Genomic DNA, 22,401 nt, shown 5'->3' on the forward strand with positions numbered 1-22,401 from the left:
AACTGGGTCTTTTTTATACTTCAACATCCGGAAACTTATTTGACGACCACGGGTATTGGCACGGAACGAACCTTTATTCTTTATTCCTTTCTGGCGAGCGAAATCACTCATCCTTGACGAGATGAGAAAGATGGACAGGTGGGCATGTTTGGAGTTGATTGTCTCTCAATCATTTATTTTGTTTTCTTGTCTTCTCTCGTCTCTCATATTCCCCGGAGCAGACAAATGAACCGTTCTCCATCATGACGATGAGAGTCTCTTTGGTCAATGTAGGTCTTGCCTTCATTTTTCTTTCGAACCACTGCATTGGATCTTCACTTTTGACATTTCTTCCGGCTCTTTCCCACCGTCTCAGAACTGAGCTTTTTACGGCGTCGGTCGTCTATAAGTCCAGAAAATCAATGTCTGTTCATCGCTTCGTACGATGTTCGCTTCTTCTTTATCTCCGCTGAGAATTTTCTGTAGTGTAGTAGACTAATGGCTAAGCGCTTGAACGGAGCTTCCGCACGGTGATCGTTGTGAAAAAAGCCTCGCGGCCCGTGATAACCGCGTTGAGTGTGGGCGCGGAAGGCAACGGGTGGGCTACGGATGCAACCGCGGCGATGCCTCCGGGCGCGATAGACAGATAGCAGCGGGCACTCCAGCCGATAAGGGCAAAAACCGGAGCCGAGCAAGGCGCGAGCCGGCCGAGGGCGAGCCGCGCAAATGTGTGGAGGCCGATGATGCGCATCAAGGTACCGCGTTCCCAACCCGGCCGCGTCGATTTCACGCCGACGTCATCGGTTGCGTCTCTGCCCTGCGGAATCTACGGAACACAACATGCGCTGGCGCGAAATTGATAAAAGCGCTCTGCTCCTTCTCCGGCCGCGACTGCTGCTGCGAGACACTACCGACGGCGTTCCTGCTGTTTGACGTTTTGGTTTGCTTTATCATTGCTTCCTTGCCCTTGCTTCGGCTGGTCCATTCGCCAAACTCTACTGCCACGGATATATTCCTTCACAACCACCCACTTTATTATTGTTGAAATCACGAAAATGGCATCAAAGCTTGACCCCAGCGCTGCTGCGCAGAAGAAGATTGAGCTCTTCTCCGGCACTTACTTCGCCGCTTGCACGTTGGGCGGCGTCATCGGTAAGCTCCCACTTATGCATCTGACAAAGACACCGCTTGCGCCTTACCAAGCGCGCTTTGACAATTACCTTGCACACTACCAGAAGCTTGTTCCACCCTTCATCCAATCGGCTTACGCCGTCAAGTATCCAATCCTAGCCACATCCAGCATTTTCTACTACCTCCACACATGTATCGCGCAAGAGGACCAAGTCCAAGAGGCTAACAAAGCAACCGCTCTCTCTTACAGCATGCGGCCCCACACACACCGCCGTCACGCCCCTCGACCTGGTCAAATGCCGGCGCCAGGTGGACCCGAAAATCTACTCGTCCAACATCAGCGCGTGGCGCTCCATCTTCGCTAAGGAAGGTCTGCGCGGCGTCTTCTTCGGGTGGTCGCCGACGTTCGTGGGGTACAGCTTCCAGGGCGCGGGCAAGTACGGCTTCTACGAGGTCTTCAAGTACCTGTACGGCGAGAAGTGGTTCCCCAATGCCAACAAGACGGTCGTGTACCTCGGCGCCAGCGCCAGCGCAGAGTTCCTGGCCGACATGGCCCTGTGTCCGTGGGAAGCGGTCAAGGTGCGCATGCAGACGACGCTGCCGCCGTACGCGCCGAATATGAGGGAGGGTGTGAAGAAGGTCGTGGCGAAGGAGGGCGTGGCTGGGTTGTATAAGGGGCTGGTGCCGCTTTGGGGGAGGCAGATTCCTTACACGGTTAGTTTTGGGTCTTTTTTTGCTGCTGTCATTATCAGGGGGCATTGTGAATACTGACGGGTGGGTCTTGTTTCGCAGATGGTCAAGTTCGCGACGTTCGAGAAGGCGGTCGAGCAGATTTACAAGCAGCTCGGCAAGCCCAAGGAGGCGTACAACGGTCTGCAGCAAACGGGCGTGAGCTTCTTGGGCGGCTACATCGCGGGTATCGGGTGCGCTGTTGTCTCGCATCCTGCAGGTACGTCGCTTTCCCCTTCCCCTGGATCACACACGTACGGTGAGAGCTAATGCAAATGCGAAACAGACGTCATGGTCTCGAAGCTCAACAGTGACCGCAAGGCCGGCGAGAGCGCCGCTGCCGCCATGTCCCGCATCTACGGCAACATTGGATTCTCTGGCTTGTGGAACGGCTTGCCCGTGCGCATTGTCATGATCGGTACTCTTACGGCTTTCCAGTGGCTCATCTACGACAGTTTCAAGGTGTACTTGGGTCTGCCGACGACGGGTGGACACTAGAGGAGATGGAGGAAGAGAGGGTAGACCGGAAGATGGGGGAGCTCGAGGGATAGAGCGACGTCCTAGATGTTGTGAGGTCATGGGTTTCAGTGAGTTTTCTTCGAGGGAAGCATGCGGGCGTTGGGGTTAGGTGTCCAGGTGACGCATGAGTAATTACCATTCCGACAGTTTATAATAAAGTCTCTCCTGTAAGTGCTCGTTTCTCTTCTTCTCTACTATTCATCGTGACGGTGGATATGGAACAATTTATGTGGGCTTTCTTACTCCCAATGCTTACGAATCCCCTGACTTCTGTCCGCGGGGATGTGCTTGCGCATGGTCTGTCTCGCCTAATCCTGCGTGAGAAAACTTCCTCATCAAAGCTCAGTCATCCATTACACGTATTATGGAAAATGTGGTGCCTCATCATTAGCATGCTGCACATTTCATTAGATGGAAGATGTATTAACCACATATTGCTCACTCAGGTATTCACACCGATGCCCGTCTGGGGTTTCCGCTCTAGTGCTTCGTATCGCGCTGCACTAGTGTTCAAGACAGTTTTAGCATTATAGACTGTTGCTGCTGCTCAGCATCATTAGTGCTAACGTACGATGAAGAGATGTTGCTAGTATTTTCGCCTTGATAGGGGGAAGTGTCGGGTGGAAGAGGAAAGAGTGGGTCGGCAGGTAGAAGGCTTCTCTCAAGGCCATACGAAAGATCTCACGATGTGTAATTATTGTAAGAACATAGTGTTGCACGCGTGAGTGTGGATTTTATATCACTGATCAAGTTGTCAGATGATAGGGTTTCAGGTGAGTGTGCTGCTCCACGATTTGCCCGTGGCCCAAAAGTGTCGATTTGGTGAGCCTGGTTTGCCGCGAAGAGCAAGACTACTCGGTTCACAGGTTTTCAGACAAGGGAAAAACTTTGCAGAGACGAAACGCCCTCGAAATCCACATTTACAGATCCGCAATTCACTCATCTCAACCTGGAATCCCCGGGGAACAGTTGCACAGGGCATCCACTACCCAATTCATAAGCGCAAGCAATGGAGAGAGCTTCTAGACATCCGTATCAATGACCACGTTCACAGATCCGCAATTGGCTTTTTGTTCGCCTCGATGCAGCTTTGGCATACTCGGCGGGGGTCTCCAACATATCCTGCAGCGCTGCTCAGCCCAAAAGCTCAGCAATGGCCATTGTCATTGTTGGGCCTGCAATACACCTCGTGGCAGCCACGCACATGACGTACTATTGTGCTGCACGGTCCCTTTGCGCCGTCATCTGCCTCCAGAATCGACCTTTACACACATCCCGCCACACAGGACCAACACATCTCAGAGTTAGTGCCCCAAATTCGACCTTCGACCTTTCTCACCGATCTGAAACGAGCTGCGCCGTCGGAACTCTGAGTGCGTATGTCACAGTTCGAGCGTTAGGCTTCTGCTTCCCTCGACTCTGCGGCGGACCGCGCTTTGGGGAGTTGCGGCGCTCAAGTCGCAAAAGTGGTGCTTACCGACGTGAGCGAAAAAGCTGGGATACTGAGGATTCTGTCTTCTCAAGCTGACTGCTCAACAAATTCTGTGTGAGTAAGTATATGCTTGTCTTTCTGCAGTTCATCTCCTCGCTCCGCAGATTTCTTGTTCGACAATCGGGGAAGGATAGTACTGATACGGCCACGAAAATCTAGGGATCCCTCCGCTAAGAGCAAGCTTGTCTTTGTCTCCGTACTCTCGCGGCACTGACAAACTTGGCATTTGAACTACAAGTTCTCAGCACAGATCCCAGATTGTAAAGTCTAGTGGATTGGCAAATATCAGTAAGAGATTTAGAAGAGAGAAGAGATTGTGGCTTTTATTAACCGATTGAGGTCGCAATTATTCAGTAACTCATCTCAGACTTGTTATGTTTGCAGGCTTCTCCGGGGGTTCAGCTGTCGAGTGCGGGTGTCCTGTCATTTTTTATGAACCATCTGCCAAGCCTCTATTGCTGCGAGGGAAATCATCCAGCCTTTGCAAAATTCGCTGGGTCACGCTCACCTCGGCTTTAACTGCACCCGCACTTACCTTCTATACCACGTGGACCCTTGGACCCTTGATTTTCCACTCCACATACAAACCTACCTGTTCGGATTAGGTATGGACTTTGAGCACTCAACCAACTCTCGCCATTCGAGGCGCAAGCCTAGATCCAAGTCGCGCCATCAGCAAAGGTCTGTGGGAGAAGTCAGTGCCAAAGAAGGAAGCCACAGCCAGCGTCCGACCCGACACCGCAGTCACCATGAACGACGCCACCAACCCATCCGAGTAGTGCGCCCAGCCACACAAGCAGAGCATTTTCAAAGACGTCCACGCAACGTTGACACTCGTCATCCAAAGCGGCCAAGAGAACGCCTAACCATGGATCAATATCACCGTGGTGAGAAGTCGAGCCACCGTAAGGTGCACTTCAAAGACTTGTCACCAGAGGCAAACTTCCCAATGAACGGCATGACACCCCCAACCTCTGGACAGCGCTACGCCTATTATGGCGGACGTTCGGAAAGCACGTCAGAGGAATCAGTTCAAAGCGAAAGTAGCCTTAGCGAGGAATCCGACTACTCTCTCCCATCACCCTCACAGCTCATTGGACGTGCGAGCGAACGGAATCACAATGAAGGTTCACACTACATGCGAGGATATGATGATCGCATGCGTACCAAACATGCCCCTGTAGGAGGGGGGTACTTGTCGGAGCCAGACCGCCCTCGGAGCAATGGACATCGCCCAGGCAGAGATTCTCAAAGGTTCAAAACATTTGAGGATTTCTCCCGCCAGGAGTTCGCTTCCGCCTCACAATCTAAGAAAGCGGACGTAATCGACTTATGCAGCGATGACTCGGATGAGGAGAAACTTTACAAACACCATCAGCCCAGACAGCGTGATCGGGACGACTTCATTCGGGGCAGCGCCAATCACCGTCATGTTCATGACCGTGGATACGCCACTGATATGGACTACCAGTCCAGGAGCGATAGAGGCCAGTCACGAAGCCGAAAGCACCGAGATGACGAGCAGAATGTTTCACCTCTTGCGTACGACTACAGAGACAAGCAAGGCTTGATGCAGAATGGCAAGGGGGCACTGCTAGGTGCTAGGCTTTCTCAGAAGCGCCTGAGAAGTCCAGAGCCCCACTATCACTCCCAAGATGAACGTACGTTTGCGACACAAGTGAAGCGTCAGCGTCGACAACCCAATGGGTACAACGATCGGCTTGACTCAAGCAATAGCCACAACCCATCCGGATATCAACGATGCAGCCCAGAGAGTCAGTACGGAAAGAGCTCTTCGCTTGTGAAGCACACCTATCTTACTGCTCCGTCCACTCAACCCTTACAAGCCTTCATGGATGAAGACTCGGAAGATGAAGCTTGGCCTCTACCTCGAAACGTCGCATCGAAGACGACTCACGAAGCCACGGGGTACGGTCAGAAAGAATCTTCAAAGAGTAAGAGCAACATCCTGGCGCAGTCAAACAACGAGAGCAAGTGGGCACCATCTGGAATCTCGGCCAGCCAAGCCCTCCGCGAGCGAGCGCGAGAGAAGCACGTTCCTCGCAGAGCTGATAGTGACGTGGATATGCTGGACCTTCGCGAAGGACCACCTTCAGAGTCTAACCAAGCTTCCTATTGCCAATCTCGAGAGGAGAGTCTTGCCTCAACATCCGCAAGCAACACCAATCACTCAGTCAAGCCGCTTAAGCTCAACGCCCGTCAGCTCATGCAGGAAGCCGCGCGGCGGATTCGCGAGTCGAACACCAAGGAAGAGTACACCAGGATCGACTCATCCGCTTCTCCCTTCAGAAGAGCACTCACAGCTAAGCAAAGGCCTGCGACGCCGCGTGTGCTCAAACTTCCTCCATTAGCGGCACCGGGTTCGCAGCAATTTCCATCCAAGTCATCTCAAGCGATCCCACCACCGTCGCCATCGGGGACCAGACGCACGGCGCCAGATGCTGTCAGTATTTCCAGTGCGGGATCAAGCAGCGAAAGCGGCAGTGAAGTTGGCAAAGAAGGTGCCGTCGGGAGCCAGAAACCTTCGAAGCAAACCGTGCCTGAGGCTGCATCTGAATCTCATTTCTCTTCTTCTTCTTCTTCTTCTTCTTCTTCTCGTCTCCCGCCGCCAACCGCAGCAACGATCGCGTCAAGCCAGCACAGCCAGATGCCTCCACCGAAGACGACAGCGCGCCGGGAAAAGACCAGCAATGCGGCGATGATCAAGAAGCTTCTCAAAAAGCAGGGAATGACGAAGACGCAAGACTCCGTTGCTGCTGCTGATCAGAAGATAAAAGAGACCAAAGAAGAGCAATCGGCATGGAAGCAAGCGATGGCTGCATTCGATGACCAGAAGAAGAGCGAAGATGCTTCTTCTCCTGCGCCCTCGCGCTACAAACAGCCTCAAGCTGTAGGAAGCGATGCCGGTGCTGGTGGGGAGAAGACCCGCGACGACGATGATGACGCGGAGTCGTCTGGCAGCGAGGTCGAGAGGGAGGATGTGGCGGCGTGGATCGAGGAGGAGAAAAAGAAAGAGAAAGAGAAGAAGGACCGTGACCTGCGGAGGAAACGGATTGCTTACCATGAGGCGAGGCTGCGGGAGGAGAGAGAAAAGGAGATGAGGATGGCTGGTGGTGGTGGCGGCGGCGTTGCCGATGAGGGCGGAGAAGGAAAGCCCAAGAAGAAGAAGAAGGCTGGAGAGGGGAAGAAGAAAGCGGTGAAAAGGAGCACCAAGCAGAAGGTAGGCGAGGAGGGGAAAGTCAAGAGTAATGAGTTCGTGGAAGAGAGCGAGGACGAAGGCATTGGAGGACCGGCTGGTGGTCTTGAACAGGCTGCTGAAGAGTTCGAGATGGATGCCGAAATGCTAGGCAATGCTGAAGCCGACGCCGAAGACGATGGCTTGGATGATCTCTTCAACGAGCCGTCTGGTGGAGTGGCAGAGCAGGAGTTCCAGGAGGAGAGCGGTATGCAGGAGGACCAGACTGAGGGGGTTGGTGGGACCGAGGGTATGTTGTTCTATTTTGTGGTTTGCCTTGCATTGCGGGCTGGATTTTATGAGACAATCACAGCCCACTCGCCTGCAGGGTCCGCGATTATGGCGGTAAAATCCAGGCCGCAATTTCATCCCAGAGACAATCACAGACCACGCGAGAACTTGGGCTGTCATTTAATCGCAGACCACGCAGGCACATGGGCTGTGATTGTCTCTAGGTTTCATATTCCTAATTGCGCATTGTAAAACTAACAAAGTTCCAGGTGCGGACCTCACTCAGCAAGGCCCATCCACCAGAACAGAAAGCGTCAATCAAACAGTCGAAGGGGTCCAGGAAACCACCGGCGATTCTTTACCTCTAAATGACCCCACCACTCAAACTCAACAAGACGCCAATGACGATGTGCAAAAGAAGGCCGACAACCTACAGTCTCTCCTTGCAAATGTGACAAAGGACTCTGCAAAGCAGCAAGAAGACGATCGGTTAAATACAAGGACGCCCCCAGTTGGTAGCGCGCGCGAGATTGCACAGCGCAATGCTGCCAGAAGGGAAAAGGCTCTTGCAAATGGGCCGCTAAAGAAGCATTTATCGTCCTCTAGCAAGTCTTCGGGGATGGATGGCGTTGGTTCCAGACCGGTTGGTAGGCCAAAGAGCAGTGCCTTCTTACCGACAACAAAGTCGAAAAACCAAGGTACATCTCAGGCCCAGCGAAGACCAACTTCAGGGCCTCTGCCTCCTGAGAGTGAGCTCATTCCTCCAAAGACGTCGAAGAAGAAGAGTAAAAAGGCAGTGGATACTCCTCGGAGACCAGCAGCTGTCTTAAACGATTCAGAATCCGCGGACTTCGGCCCACTTTGCATCGATAAGACGCCGAAAACACCTATGTCGGTACTAGATGAAGATGAAGACAAGCGCATTCACTTCTGGAGAGAAATGGGTGTTAAGTGGGAAGACATTCGCATATTGTTCGCTGCTCACACCGGCAAGAAGTTCACCGTCCCATCACTGCAGTATCGTCTAAAGCGTATCAGGGAACGCTGGCCAGAACTGAAAGAGCAGGCTGAAAGGAAGAAGGATGACAATAATCTCATCGGCTTACCTGCGCTCGTGGCAGCTAATGCAGCAGAAAACGACAAAGACGAACCGGAGGAGCAACAACCTCCGCGGCTAGGCGGCAAGAAGTGGGACCACAACGCCTACGAGGAGTACATGGCCAACAAGCAAGCTTTGGCCGATTACTTTACAGACGGCGAGGGGTCATCGAACGCATCCGAAGACGACGACGACAGCGACGACGAAGGCGAAGCACTCGCACCACCCCGCAAACCGCGGACCGTCACCCGCACCATCGTCGAGCCGGAGCCGCTGGACGAGAACGAAGTCTGGTTCCAGTACCACGTCACCCGCAAGGCCTGGACGACGGACGAACGCGAAGACAACGTGCCCACCTACGCCGTCGGGCCGCCGGCGTACAACACGCTCCGCGAGGCCAACACCGCCGCCGGCAAGGAGATCCAGCTCAGCCGCTTCGGCGTGCCGGGCATCAGCATCACCTGCTCCAGCTTCTCGTGCACTACCGACGCCGACGGCATGCATCACTACTATGTCTCGCACGAGGGCGGAATCATGGTCCGCGTTGACGTCACCCGCTCGCTGCGTGCGCCGGGCGCGGCGAAGCCGGAGGTCACGGTTGCTGGGAACGCGTGGCTGTCGAAGCGTCAGTGGATTGCTTGCGCGAAGGAGGTGCATACCGTCACGTCCACTGTGGCTGTTCCGGTCGTGGTTCCCTCCACGCCACCGCCGTCCAACAATAATAACAACAAGGACGAGGACGAGGATGACGACGACGACGACGATAATGATGAGAAGAACAACAACGAAAACAACAAGGATGAGAATGGAGGAGATACCGCCGCCCCCGACGACGCGGACTTCGACTTTCTGTTTGAAGAAGCAATGAACCAGCAGGAGCTCTCACCACCTCAGACTTCTTCTTCGCCTCAAGAACAGGACCAAGAACAACAACAACCCAACCTCACAGCCGAGTCTCTCCCCACCACTGCCGCCGCCGCCCCCGTCCCCACCCCCGTCGCCACCACCACCGCCACCACTACCACACGCAACATCCGCATCCTCGGCGCCTTTACCGTCCTCGACGCCGCCAACCGCGAAGCCGCGGCCGCACTGCTGGAGGCCTGTGCACCGCGGAAGAACAAATACCACATCGATGTGGTGGAGCAGAGGAAGCAGATGCAGAGGGAAATCAGTGCGAAGGTGGAAGAGTTGGAGGAAGAAGGTGGCGCCTTCGAGGCGACTGTGGAAGTGGAGCCGTCCGACGGAGGGAGCGAGGAGGGGAAGACGGTGGAGGTGACGGTGTGGGTCGAGGAGGTGACTTTGGGGGGCCCGAGGAATGTGTGAGGGGGGTGGGAGAGGAGGTTGGGGTCAGGGGGTTTGCGGGGGTCCTATTTCAAAGGAGGTTCCTGGCAGGCTTAACTACGGGCTGCTGCTGCTTATGCATACACTTGCTTTCATCGATGGGAGCGGTGCTACTTAAAGGGTTAGAATTGGGTGGGATTATTGTGCGGTTTTCCTGCATAGTTGAGAATAATCAGATATGAGATCATGATTTCAATTGTGCCTGGTCATTCATTTGGACTCTGAAAATGCAGACCCAAAATATTTTGGGTCTGCATTTTCAGAAAAAGGAGTGACTCTCGAGCCCTTGCAAGGGGCCGGTATAATAAGAAACACTAAGCTGCTCCCTTGTAAAATGCGTCCATCCTCACTTCTGGAAGAGGTTTGTCAGAGGTACCAGCATGACAGATACCGTTCTCAGCCTCGCTCTTGTGCCCCCAGAACATGACCTTGTGCCATTCGTCAACAAGGTTTGTAAGGGTTTGTAGGTGGCCATAAGTTGCCGGTAGTGGTCCTCTCGGCTTTCTGAATGCGATGTAGCCAATGAAAATAAGAAGAACTGCCCATGTGGACGTAAGATATACAAGCTGAGGACACATTATGAATACCCCGTCTACGGTCATTACAACCGCCAAACCAAAAACCCAGTGAACAAAAGGCTTCAATAGAGTCAAAGTAAGCGTTTCCTAATTGAATAGTGCAAGAATCGCGCTCGTGCGGTTGTTTGTGGAGCCATTTTCAGTATAAACAGCCCTCCAAGCTGCCTCATCGCGGGATATTGTAACAAGTAGCTCAGCACAGTGCATTCCAATTGTGACGATAGACTGAATGAGCATCAGGAAAGGTACTTGAGCCCACATGGGGTCCACATTCAATATGTCTTCGGAAGAACCCAGGAGCTTAATGGCTATGTGAGGTGCGCCATATGACCAACTAGACCTCTGAGTGTCATATTGTGTGGGGATGAAGGACCAGTCGTTTTCGCTTATTTCGCTGATTGCGAATGCAATAGATGTCCAGATGATGAAGCAAGCGAAGATAAAATGCTCTGCCCACAGGACAATTGCAACTTGTCGGTGTGAATCGTATGCTGATCCTTGGGAACTTTTCGGTTTGAGCGCTATTGTGTCCTGCTCGTCATGGACAGAGCGCATGCAACATTCTTCGTGCCTGAAATCCGGATCCAGCGCCGTGGCAGCAGCGGTAGTATTCAGGGGATGAGAACTCCAAGTTGGAGCACCGCGGGCATTCAGGAAGGACCAAAGACTCAATATTCACATGATAAGAAGCCCTGATTCCAAAAATGTAAACCCAGCTCCTGAAATGATGAATAGCGTTTTGCCTTCGAAATCTTCAGCTTCGTAAATGATCGCAGGTGTCGCGGCGTAAAGTCCGAGAAGATAGACAATGTTGCAAATACGACCATTAGCCCAGGAGCGTCTGGAAATAGTGAAAAGCCTGAGATTCGTGTTGTATTGAAGTGATCCTTCCGAAAATAAGGCCCACTTGAGGGAAACGCTGTGGATGAATCCTAGGCACTCGGTACAGAGGGTGATGATTCCGTTTATGGCGAGAGGGATGAGGTATTTCGCGTTTTTCGGTATATAAAAGCTATGCGCATAATCACTAAGCTGGTGATTGGCCGGCGACAGATGGTATACGATGCATGATAAAACAACCAGAAAAGAAAAAACCAAGCCAATCAAAGACATCCTGCGGGCAGTTGCATCCTGGTTGACAACCCATTTCGGGATTGCGGAAGAGTTTCTTCCACTAGGACTCATGGTGTGGAGAGACAAGATGATAGAGTGAACAGACTGAGGAATTTCGGCGGGTTCAGCAATGAGGATTCATTTATCGTGGACATTACTTGCGGAGGCTGAATAGTGGTTACACTTGAGAAACAATACTATTTCTGGGGCTATGTCCACGTACAACGGTACACACAAATAGGCAGAACCATAGATTTGTAACACCACTGCAAGGCTGCAGCCCTGCCTTCAGCATGGTGTGAATTGGGTTGGCAGGCATCCAAATTTGGATCCTGCTTCCAACAGCTTGTGCGACTACTGTCGGCCTGAATTTGATTTACATCTCGATGGTTCGGAGAGAACTTCCAGATGTGACACATGACGTGAGTGTATAATACAAGAGCACAGAAGGATCAGATGCTTTGTGCCCCTCGGCCCGTCTACTGTTTAGAATCGCAAAAATGCTGTCACTTTCTTTCCGTAAGGAGCCTGAGCAGTTACTTAATCCTCAAATATGCAGTAGCTAATTCCGCCTTGATTTATTTTCTCATCATCTAGTTCAAGTAAACAGGCCTTCGAACAGCCTTGTAGCTCTTCTACATTGTTTGTGGTTGCGGTTGCACTGCAGAGCTGTTCAGCCTTTCTGCGCCCCACCGCCACCTCTCACAGCATCGTCAGGGATAGCTGTCCCACAGTCTCCTGCTTCTCACACGTAATTAATACAATTATCCTCTGAGACAGACAATTCAGACATCCCGGCCCTACGATGCAAAGGAGATCTTCCACTTCAATCCCCGAATCGGTAAAATTCTTCCACTGGAGCCCAGCTGAGATTATGGAAGCGAGGCTTCTTGGCCGCCGGCAATGGTTCCTGAGGAGGATCGTCATCACTGCAGGGCTCTGACCCATCGTACAAGGCATTCGTGGGTGGTTCCTTCCTCTTTTGAGTACGTTTGACGTCACAATCGTGAAGTATTGTTGCACAGTCCTCCAGTCGGTTCGCCGCGATAATCTCCACTTCTTGATTGCCCTGATCATCCGCAGCGGTACCATCTTCGCCTGCAACCTCCGCACAGTCCTCCCACTCATCAACCGTCTTCTTGACCTTCAAACACTTCCTACACGGCCATCCCGTGTCCCTCGCTGCGTTCGTCGGCAACGCCCACTCAAACACCTCTCCGCATCCATCCCTGCACCGATACAGCTTGGGGTTGCACTGCACGCCCAGCAGCGCACGAACCCACCTCTTCCAGAACGCCGGCGCATTGGTGCACCGCCTCAGTTCGTTCATCTTGTGGACGAGCACCGGCGAACACAGGACAGCAGGCGTCTCCTTCTCATTCATCCCCGGGCGGGTCAGCCCGAGCACCCTCCTCGTCCAGAAGCGGCGGTTCGTCGGGACGTCCTGGCAGAAGAACTTCAGGCGGTCCTGGTCGAGGAGCGCGTAGGGCGAGGCCCTGTAGCTGCACGGCGAGGCGGAACTCGGAGGGACCAGGCCGAGCACGCCGAGCAGGAAGTCCTTCCAGATCTCGGGCTTCGAGTCGGCGAGCGCGACGAATTCGATGCTGTGGAGCAGGGAGAGGCGGTGCGGGTTTCGCTGGAAGATGGTGGCGGTGACGACGTCGCGCAGGTGGTCTGCGCTGCGGCCGGTCGATGTGTAGACGGCGTGGATGAGGTCGACGGCGTGCTCGCGGAAGCGCGCGGGATCGCGCAGGTTGATCGACTCTACAGCGACGGCGAAGTGGCGGGCGACGAGGCTATATAATTCTTTGACTTGGTATTTCTCGGCGAACGCGTACATTTCCATTTGAAAGTTCACGCGGTCGAAAGCGGAGTCGCAGTCTCCGGACTTGAGAACGGGGTTGTACTGTTTTGTGTAGAGGAATTGAAGCATGAGTTGGACCGGAATGGCAGGTTCGTCATCCATGTGAATTACACCAGTGGTGGATTCCTGGCCCAAGAGTTAGAGAAGCCTTTTCGCGTCGTCAAAGTAGACTCACCTTGAAACCGTTCTTTGGGTCCAGAGCGGTTTTGAAGAAATCGCATTGCCAGCAGACTATGTTCTTGTGTACATTGAACTCGGTTCCGTTGCATCTAATGACGAGATCCGTCAAGAAGCTTTTTGGAAAGTGGTTACGGACGTGGCTGTTTGGTGCATCGTCAACCAGCGATATGAATCGCCGAGTGGTGGGTGAGCGATCAGGACAATACACTCACTTCTCCAGGCCAAGTAATAAGGACTCTGGCGCGTGGGTATAGTGTGGGTTCGCGCGAGTTATGTGAAGATCTGGCTCGAGCTGCATGTTTGCTGTTTAAGCTTTGTGTCACCGTCGTGGATAGGTATTGAGTGCTGGACGTCTCAGAGATCAGCCTCGCTAGGCAGCAGGAATTTGAGTAGAAAGCAAGTGAGTGAATGTGTGTCACTGTGAAACGCCATACATCCAGAACGATGGGCGGTAACGATACGGTAGAACTATTTCTCCGTACCTTCCCGCATAAGCGGTGTGGTAGGTGACAGGGTGATAAGCAACCCCCCGGCCTGCTCCCGCTTAGTAAGCAGATTAACCGCGAGCCTTGCTTCCGATGCCAATCACTCAGATGGAGGTGCAAAATGGTGTTTCCTCTATGATATTTCAAGAATGAGATACCAAACATCGCTCCACTCACTTTCGTCTGTATCGACCGGTCATGTCTGCCTTCTCTTGTTTGTTGGGCTTCCTGACTAAAGTAAATCTCCGTTGTCTGTGTTACTCTCGACAAGCCTTCTCTTCCGAAGACGGTCTTCCAACGATGATTGGCCCGACGCCTCCCGGAGTGTGAGCTCTTGGTGAGCTGTGGTCGAGGTGGGCGGGGGTGCCATATCCTGTGCGCGGCCAGCACCGCCACGCGGTCGTGCAATGTGCTGATCCGCACTTTGAGTCTGGCTGTGATTGATAAGGCCCTCAAAAGAGGAGTCGGAATCCTCATCAGAGTCCACCACAATATCCTCAGACGAAAATACCCTCCCGCAGTTGTTGCAAAAAGGCTCACATGCTGAACAACACTCGTCGCTGAGTCCACAGTTGGAGCATTTATAGAGCTTGGGGTCCTCATTCACGACCTCCAGTATGTTCCGGCATACTTCTTTCCAGGATCCAGGGATTTTATCCATCGTCTTCACAAACTTCCGCTTCCCAAGCACTATGTTACTATGGCTTGCGCAGAACTGAAGCACGATATCTCGAAGGCTACGGTCAGTATCTGGCGTCGTTTTGTAGATGTCCCTCAACACTTTGTAGAAAGTGTCCTCCACCTCGTGGATCCGCGAGTGCTCCAGAGTATTCTTGAACTTTGCCAGTGCGAGGCTCTTGAGCTTTGGGACGTCATAGCGGTCTCCAGTGGCGTAGATTCTGACATGGAAACGCAATTCGGCTACTGGGCCACGTTCTTCGCCGTACAATACCACCTTGTAGTCGTAGGTGTAGAGGTACTCGAGAAGGGCGAAGACGTTGTCGTGGTAATCATCATTCATCTCAATCTCTCCAGATATGGCTTCCTAGTAGACTCCTTAGGGCGCGGTTCTGTTCAAGTTAACGAGGAACATATACCTTGAAGCCGAGAGCAGGATTGAATGCGTTTCTAAAGAATTTGCATTGCCAGGTCAGGATATTTCGGTGCACATGGAATGCATGGCCTCCGCAGAATACTATGACATCTGTGGATGCATCTTTTCGCAGACCACGATTGAAGTGATCAAGCATGCCCTTCTTGAGGTCTACCGTAGGGTCGTCGTCGACGATCCTCCTGGATGCCATGATCCCATACGGTGGCGGCGAAAGGTGAAGGCGACAACGTGGTATGGATAAGATCTGGATGTGATAAGGACTCAGTAGCAGACTCTGGACTTGGTGTAGTGGGAAATTGGGTGGAAGGGAAGCTTGAGAGGAAAGCGAACGGGGCGTGGACATCGGATGACTCGCTCCTGCCTATATAGCGGGGCGAACAGAGCGCGTGCTGGAAGTCGTGGCCGAGAGCAACGCCGGGTAAGCGCACTGCGAACTTTGTCCTGGACAAAGACAACATCACGAGCACCAAAAAAGAGCATTACATTACATAAGTCCATGGTGCACGGCAATGGCAGCGCGGTACCGATTCCTACTTTTCCCGAATTCCTTGCAGTGCTCGGCAATTCGACGAAGCGGGTATCCCAATGGACCAGTCAGCACTAAGCGTGCTTTGTATTTATCCGCAGCACGACCTCACCTCGTCACAGTCACAGTCATCTGAAAACACTATATGAAGAGCTACCACAAGTGCTTTCAACTCATCAATTCCTTCCTCAATCACCTCACACAACCCACCTCACCTCAGCCATGTCCACCACAACAGCCCCAAACTCCGCCCCCACACCTACCCCCAAACCAAAACCCAAAGCCATAATCTTCGACCTCCTCACCGCCATCATCGACAGCTGGACCGCCTGGGACCGCGCCGCCGCCACCGCCCTGGAAGAAGAATCCCCCTCCTCCCCCTCGTCCTCCACCCCAAACACCCCCGCCGCTGACCCCGCCACCCTCGGCCGCCTCTGGCGCCACAACTACCTCATCCTCACCTACAACGCGGGCCAGTACGTCCCCTACGCGTCGCTCGTCCGCGACGCCGCCGCGCAGACGCCCGGCCTACCTCCACGCACCGCAGAACACCTCCTCGCCAACTACACCGCCTGGCTCGCGCCGTGGCCCGAGGCGGCCGACGCGCTGCGCCGGCTGAAGGCAGCCGGGTACGCGCTCGGCGTGGCGACGAACTGTTCGAAGGAGCTGGGCCACGGGGCGGCGGGGTTGTTCGATGGCGTGGTGGAGGGGAAGAAGGGGGCGGCGAGTGTCTTTGACGTTGTCGTGACGGCTGAGGAGAGTGGGTGGTACAAGCCGGCCCGCGGCGCGTACGCAGCGGCGCTGGAGCGGCTGGGCGTGAGCGCGGACGAGGTGCTTTTTGTAGCGGGGAGCGCGGCAGACGTGCCCGGTGCGCATGCGGCCGGGATGCGGGTCGTGTGGCATAATCGGATTGGGATGGAGGCGAAGGAGGGGGCGGATGGCATGGCGGAGAAGGAAGCGAGGACGTTGACTGACGTACTGGAGGGGTTGGTGCTGTGAGAGGATGGTGGAATCGTGACGATGATGGTGATGTGGAGTTGAGATTGAATGCTTGAGCATAAGCGGTCAGCGATTGCATAACCATGGTGGATTTGCGTTTGAATGTAACATTAATCATGTCTCCTCTCAAAAAGTTAAAAAGAAAGAAGAAGTTTGTTCATAAAGACCCCACAACCTTGCCGACGCCGTTTCGGTCCCATATTCAGCTGATCGAAGCCACACATGTCCAACTCCAAAGCCAAGGCAAAGACATGAGTGCCAGGGCAGACATACATTGGAAGGGCAGATTTTGATACGCATATGTACAGTGAGTCTCTATTCGACTCTGCACGCCGGCGACCTTGACTCGTCCAAGGCACGATGAGCCGGTCGAGTGTCGATCAACCGTACCAGCCGCGAACGGTTTGAGTTGGTTGCTCCTCTTGACGGTGAGCGATTACGGGTTCTCTAAGATCGAACGCCTCGATGAGCTTCTGCCACGTGGGATAATCAATGCTGAACACAGCTTGATGTCTCGAGACGTTCTTGGCGCCTTGCTCATTGAGCCCACGCGATTCCGAGGGACCTGAAGCAAGTCAACATCTCTCCCGCAGTGAAAACAAAAGGGACTTACAAATTACAGGCAAACCATGCTTGTCTTTTCCTACCCTTACGCTGCCTTCACGGATGAGAAAGCTGGTGTAGAAAAGGTTCTCTACAGTTTGACCGAACGACTGGGGATTGATGGCAAATTCGAACAGCGACATGGACGGGTCCTCTTCGCCAATTTGCGTGATCCCGTGCTTCTCCTTCACATCCTCAATAACATCCTCTGGCGGCTCACCAGGATAGTTGCTCAATTCTTCATCCACTGCGTCTATCCGGCGTTCGAGCACAGAAGTGAGCTCACCACGAATCTTCTTGACCAGCGTGACCAGGTTAGAGTTCTCCGGTCGCTGAATATCTTCCGCTTCCAGCGACTCGGGCCGTCGCTCGGACTGGGGGTCTCGGCGCAGGCGAGCCCGTCTTTGGGTCTGAGTGGCTCTGACACGCTTCTGTACTGACAGCGGTCCAAGCAAAAAGCCGGGCACGGGAGGACGACGGTTGTTACCAAAACATGCACGCTCGCCCAGAATGTCCCATGCAAGGGCATCTCCCGTATCTTCCTGTTCGTCGTCACTGTCCACGTTGGCTCGCCTGGCTTGTCTCCGTGCGTGCGCCTGCGTGGAAGCGGCTTGAGTATGAGCTGGGTCATCATTATCCACGTAGCCATTGTGCTGCATGAACAGGATGCACTTAGACACGAATTCATCTAGGTCAATTCCCGTAGAGTTGGCTCCCATGACCATAGCGGTGGTTTTTTTCAGAGTCAAGTCACTGGCAGCCACCAAGAAACGGGCGTCGAGGGCGGCATCAGCAGTCTGTTTTACCCTGTTCATCAAGCTGTTGGATTTCTCAATGTACTGGACGAGCTTGGTGTTGTCACCAGCCATAATCGAATCGCGGTCATCTGTCCGATGTCAGCTTCGTCTCAATGTCCGCTTGAAGACAATGTGGCTAACCATTGAAGTCGCGCATTTGGGCCCGAAGGTCCCGGCGCAGCTGGCGGCGCTCTTCGGGGTTCTGGTCGGGATCATAGTACTGGAGGTCGGGGACGGGCTCTCCATTGTTTGTCGTTGCTACCGAAGTCTCGCGATCTTGCAGCCTCCTCCGCTTGTTGGCACGTGGCGTCTCGCTGTTGTCCGATGTGGGGGTGGGTATGGATGGTGGATGCATGGGCGCCTTGCCCTTCTCCAAGCGGGCGGAATGTCCGTTTGGATAATTTTCCTTATCGCTAGACGCGTCGAGAGGTGAGGATACGGCGGAGAAAGAACGAGCGGCCCGCTGACGCGTTGAAGACGCGCTCGGCCGGTCGTCTGGGGTGCGATCGCGATAAATGGAAGACTCGGTGTCGGGAGTGGACGCCGGGACGCTGTTGTTTAATCGTGCCATGGCCGTCAAGGATCTTGGAAGGATACAAGAGCGAAGGGGCGCTGTGCCCTGGAGGCTAACGCGGTGATGCACGCAGCCGAAGATTCAAAGCTCGCACGGAAAGCGCCGCTAAGATGCGACTGCCTATCAGGGCGATTTGTAGTGTTGGTGCGGGATATTTCAGGCGACGAGACGAGGCAACGCGCTGCTGACGTTGATGGGACAAGGCGCGACCGCGACGCGATCAGGTGTGGGCCCGCGGGAGTGGATCGGGCCAAGCTTCCTCACCGCCTGGTCCGTGCACCATGCTCACCCACAGCTAGGCTGCTGGGCAGCTCGACAAACGCCCACACCCCACATCCCCGCCTTCTGCGTACCATGGAGCCCTTCTCCTTCGCAAGCTCGTCGGCGCTCGAGCTGCCCGTCCATGTGAGGATGTCGGTCATCCGTTCCCGGAGAGCCCAACCCGCTGATGCTAAACTGCCACTAGAAACAACCTCGACGGCCACCAGAAGCCTATCGCATTCTCTACGCTGCTGAAGCAGCCTGAGTTGAGACACAGAGGCTCAAACCTTAGGCAAGCCTCACCCCATCTTGACTTTTGGGCTGTGCGTGTCTAACTGACCATAGCCCCCACTCGGAACTCTTCGTCACCGCACAACTATGGGCCGACAGCAAACCACTCACCGTTCCGGTCCAGACCAGCTACAAGTCCTTCAAGTCTAGCCGTACCTGGAATGAGTGGCTAACTCTGCCCATTTCGTACGAGACTATACCACAATCTTCGCAGCTTGCCATCACCGTTTGGGATCTTTCGCCCACCGAGGATAGCCAGATCCATGCTACACCTTTCGGAGGTACCACGATACCCCTCTTCGATAAGGACAATACCCTGCAGAAAGGCAGACAGCGGTGTCGTATACACCTACGCAAGGCCGCCGATGGCCTCTCATCTTCCACTACGCCCCACCTCATCCCGCCCCGCCGTCGTAGCCGTAGAAATGGGAAGCTCGCCGAGGAGGACGCAGATCCGGACATGACGGAGATGGAACGACTGGAGGCTCTGATGAAGAAGCATGAGATGGGAGAGATACCTGAGAACAGGTGGCTGGATCAAATGGTGTTCCGTAAAATGGAGCAGCTTGAGCGCAGCACCTACCGCAGCGGGCCCAAATACGGAAGGAAAACAGATGCTCCAAAAACCAACGGAGCAGAGGATGGAGAGGGCTCCGATGAGGAGAGCCTCGATGAGGACAAGTTTTTCATCTATGTCGAGTTTCCCCGATTCGATCATCCTATCGTATACACCGACCGCGAATATCCGGCACCGCCTATCTCCACTCTTCAGCAATCAACCTCTCTTGGCGATGTGCGTCTGAAGCCTCCTCCGGAAGTCTCGTTCGGTCCAGGTATCAATGGAGGTGTCGGTGATGATGACCCCGAGATTGGCAGGCTTATAAGGATCTACGACCCAGAGGTCGGTATTCGAGACAACCCGGCCGAGAGCAAGCATAGGAGACTGGTACGCAACCACCGCACGGGAGTCATGGATCGCGATATGAAACCGAACGCCAAGGCTCGTGATGAGCTGAATGTCATCATGTCGTATGGCCCTACGCATGAGCTTACCGCCGACGACAAGGATATGGTGTGGAAGTTCAGACACCATTTGACACGAGACAAGCGCGCTCTCACCAAATTTGTCAAATCCGTCTCTTGGCATGAAGCTGGTGAAGCCAGACAATCAGTGCAACTCCTATCAAAATGGACTGAGATTGACGTTGATGATGCTCTCGAGCTTCTCGGTCCCATGTTTGATCATCCTGCTGTCCGTTCTTTCGCGGTGGACCGACTGCGCAAAGCCGATGATAGCGAACTGCAGCTCTATCTTCTTCAGCTTGTCCAGGCATTGAAGTTTGAGCCTGTACAAACAGACTCAGATGGCGAACCCACTCAAAACTCCTCTTTGGCCCGCTTCCTGATCAACCGTGCTTCTGGTAACCTAAGGTTGGGCACATTCTTCCACTGGTATCTCATGGTAGAGTGCGATGATCGCAGCCCGGAACAAGGATCAGAACACCGAAAGCTATTCGCTAAGGTTGAATATGACTTCATGACGACACTGATGGAGGCCGAGGACGGTCCAGCAAAACGCAAGGTGCTGCTCAGGCAGGGCGAACTCATCACCGTCTTATCTAAGATCTCCAAGGAAATTCGGTTCTCAAGGGATGGCAGGCCGCAGAAGATCGAGAGCCTGAAACAGTTTCTTGCTGACCCTAAAAACGAACTTATCACCATTGACCCGCCTCTACCACTTCCTCTGGATCCAAGCGTTGAGGTAATAGGTGTCTTCCCGGACGACTGCAACGTATTCAAGTCCTCGCTCTTCCCGCTTCTCATCAACTTCAAAACAACAACGGGCATGAAGTACCCTGTAATTTTCAAGACTGGTGACGACCTCCGCCAGGACCAATTGGTCATTCAGATCATCACACTTATGGATCGGCTACTGCGGCTGGAAAACTTGGATCTCAAGCTGTCCCCTTACCGCATTCTGGCCACATCGACAACAGCCGGCGCCGTCCAATTCGTACCCAGCATACCTCTAGCGGCCGCCGTTACCAAATACAGAGGCCAAGACAGCATCCTGTCGTACTTGCGGGCGAACAACCCAGACGAAAGCTCCCCGCTCGGCGTACGCAAAGAAGCCATGGATACGTACGTCAAGTCCTGCGCCGGTTACTGCGTCATTACCTACCTGCTCGGCGTCGGCGACCGCCACCTGGACAACCTACTCCTCGCTCCCGACGGCCACTTCTTCCACGCCGACTTCGGCTACATCCTCGGCCGCGACCCGAAGCCCTTCGCGCCCCTCATGAAGCTGGACAACCTCATGATCGCCGGCATGGGCGGCCCCTCGCATCCCAACTTCACGGCCTTCAAGAACTACTGCTTCACCGCCTACACGACCCTGCGCAAGCAGAGCAGCCTGATCCTGAACTTGTTCTCCCTCATGCGCGACGCGAACATCCCCGACATCAAGATCGAGCGCGACAAGGCGGTCTGGAAGGTCCAGGAGCGCATGTGCTTGGACTTGACCGAGGAAGAGGCCATCAGGCATTTCGAGGGCCTGATCTCGGACTCGCTGAATGCGGTCATGCCGCTCGTCATCGACAGGCTTCACGGGCTTGTGCAGAATTGGAGGGCATGATTGACGCTGTGTTGCGCGTCTTTGTCAAGGTCGAGGTGGGAATCGAGTGGTATGAGGTTTCATTTTTCTTTCATGATGCTAACACGAGAGGTTACGAAGAGTGGCATAGGCGTGGTGGTGATTTGCATAATATCGTATGATACCCGAATTCGAAGATGTTCGCAGTCTCGAGATCAGCTCTGCCTTCTCGTTTGCTGTACGGAAATAGAATTTGCTACAGAAGAACAATCAATACCGGAACTTTTCTCCAACATTCCATGCTACCCACTAATCTCTGCCATTGCTGGAAGCAGAATGCATTCCGTTCCAATTCAAAAACCTGCATTTAATATATGGAGGATATGGGGCAATGAACCGATCCCAAGCCAATCGCTACTCAATGATCCAAAAACAGAGCACCTCTCTCTTTACTAGATGTCTCCCAAGCAGAAACAGTGATGCTTGCGTAATGACACGCCCCTATCCAAAGTCACAGGTGTAATAACAATTCTTTCACTAAACATCCACTCTCAATGCATATACGTAATCCCAATGCCCCCGATGTCCCAGTGTCCCAAATAATAACGTCGGCGTCCTTGCCGACGTCATTCCCATTCTTAAC

At 53.7% G+C, this 22,401-nt stretch overlaps 7 protein-coding genes across 7 annotated transcripts; 4 read left to right on the top strand and 3 right to left on the bottom strand.

Moving 5' to 3' along the window:
* Positions 1-1,034: 1,034 nt before the first annotated feature.
* LTHEOB_1153 (Mitochondrial substrate/solute carrier) lies at positions 1,035-2,337 on the top strand (the record flags this gene model as incomplete). Its single annotated transcript, XM_035508296.1, has 4 exons — positions 1,035-1,131; positions 1,361-1,824; positions 1,903-2,059; positions 2,126-2,337. The coding sequence occupies 4 exons, from the start codon at positions 1,035-1,037 to the stop codon at positions 2,335-2,337; spliced, it is 930 nt and encodes a 309-aa protein (XP_035367500.1).
* Positions 2,338-5,702: 3,365 nt separating this feature from the next.
* LTHEOB_1154 (uncharacterized protein) lies at positions 5,703-9,762 on the top strand (the record flags this gene model as incomplete). Its single annotated transcript, XM_035508307.1, has 2 exons — positions 5,703-7,356; positions 7,607-9,762. 2 exons carry the CDS (start codon positions 5,703-5,705, stop codon positions 9,760-9,762), a joined length of 3,810 nt encoding a protein of 1,269 aa, XP_035367501.1.
* A 2,535-nt stretch (positions 9,763-12,297) lies between these two features.
* LTHEOB_1155 (Btb poz-like protein) lies at positions 12,298-13,813 on the bottom strand (the record flags this gene model as incomplete). The annotated part of the gene is made up of 3 exons (XM_035508318.1): positions 12,298-13,461; positions 13,511-13,655; positions 13,728-13,813. The coding sequence occupies 3 exons, from the start codon at positions 13,811-13,813 to the stop codon at positions 12,298-12,300; spliced, it is 1,395 nt and encodes a 464-aa protein (XP_035367502.1).
* A 419-nt stretch (positions 13,814-14,232) lies between these two features.
* Positions 14,233-15,304, bottom strand: LTHEOB_1156 (BTB/POZ domain containing protein; the record flags this gene model as incomplete). The annotated part of the gene is made up of 2 exons (XM_035508329.1): positions 14,233-15,045; positions 15,098-15,304. The coding sequence occupies 2 exons, from the start codon at positions 15,302-15,304 to the stop codon at positions 14,233-14,235; spliced, it is 1,020 nt and encodes a 339-aa protein (XP_035367503.1).
* A 558-nt stretch (positions 15,305-15,862) lies between these two features.
* LTHEOB_1157 (Haloacid dehalogenase) lies at positions 15,863-16,639 on the top strand (the record flags this gene model as incomplete). The annotated part of the gene is made up of 1 exon (XM_035508340.1): positions 15,863-16,639. The coding sequence occupies one exon, from the start codon at positions 15,863-15,865 to the stop codon at positions 16,637-16,639; it is 777 nt and encodes a 258-aa protein (XP_035367504.1).
* Positions 16,640-17,019: 380 nt separating this feature from the next.
* Positions 17,020-18,610, bottom strand: LTHEOB_1158 (Nuclear protein Qri2/Nse4; the record flags this gene model as incomplete). Its single annotated transcript, XM_035508351.1, has 3 exons — positions 17,020-17,204; positions 17,253-18,128; positions 18,181-18,610. 3 exons carry the CDS (start codon positions 18,608-18,610, stop codon positions 17,020-17,022), a joined length of 1,491 nt encoding a protein of 496 aa, XP_035367505.1.
* A 357-nt stretch (positions 18,611-18,967) lies between these two features.
* LTHEOB_1159 (Phosphoinositide 3-kinase protein) lies at positions 18,968-21,800 on the top strand (the record flags this gene model as incomplete). The annotated part of the gene is made up of 3 exons (XM_035508362.1): positions 18,968-19,026; positions 19,080-19,139; positions 19,220-21,800. The coding sequence occupies 3 exons, from the start codon at positions 18,968-18,970 to the stop codon at positions 21,798-21,800; spliced, it is 2,700 nt and encodes an 899-aa protein (XP_035367506.1).
* Positions 21,801-22,401: the final 601 nt, after the last annotated feature.

The sequence above is a fragment of the Lasiodiplodia theobromae genome (assembly GCF_012971845.1).
Source record: "Lasiodiplodia theobromae strain AM2As chromosome Unknown scaffold_3, whole genome shotgun sequence".
Classification (NCBI taxonomy): domain Eukaryota; kingdom Fungi; phylum Ascomycota; class Dothideomycetes; order Botryosphaeriales; family Botryosphaeriaceae; genus Lasiodiplodia; species Lasiodiplodia theobromae.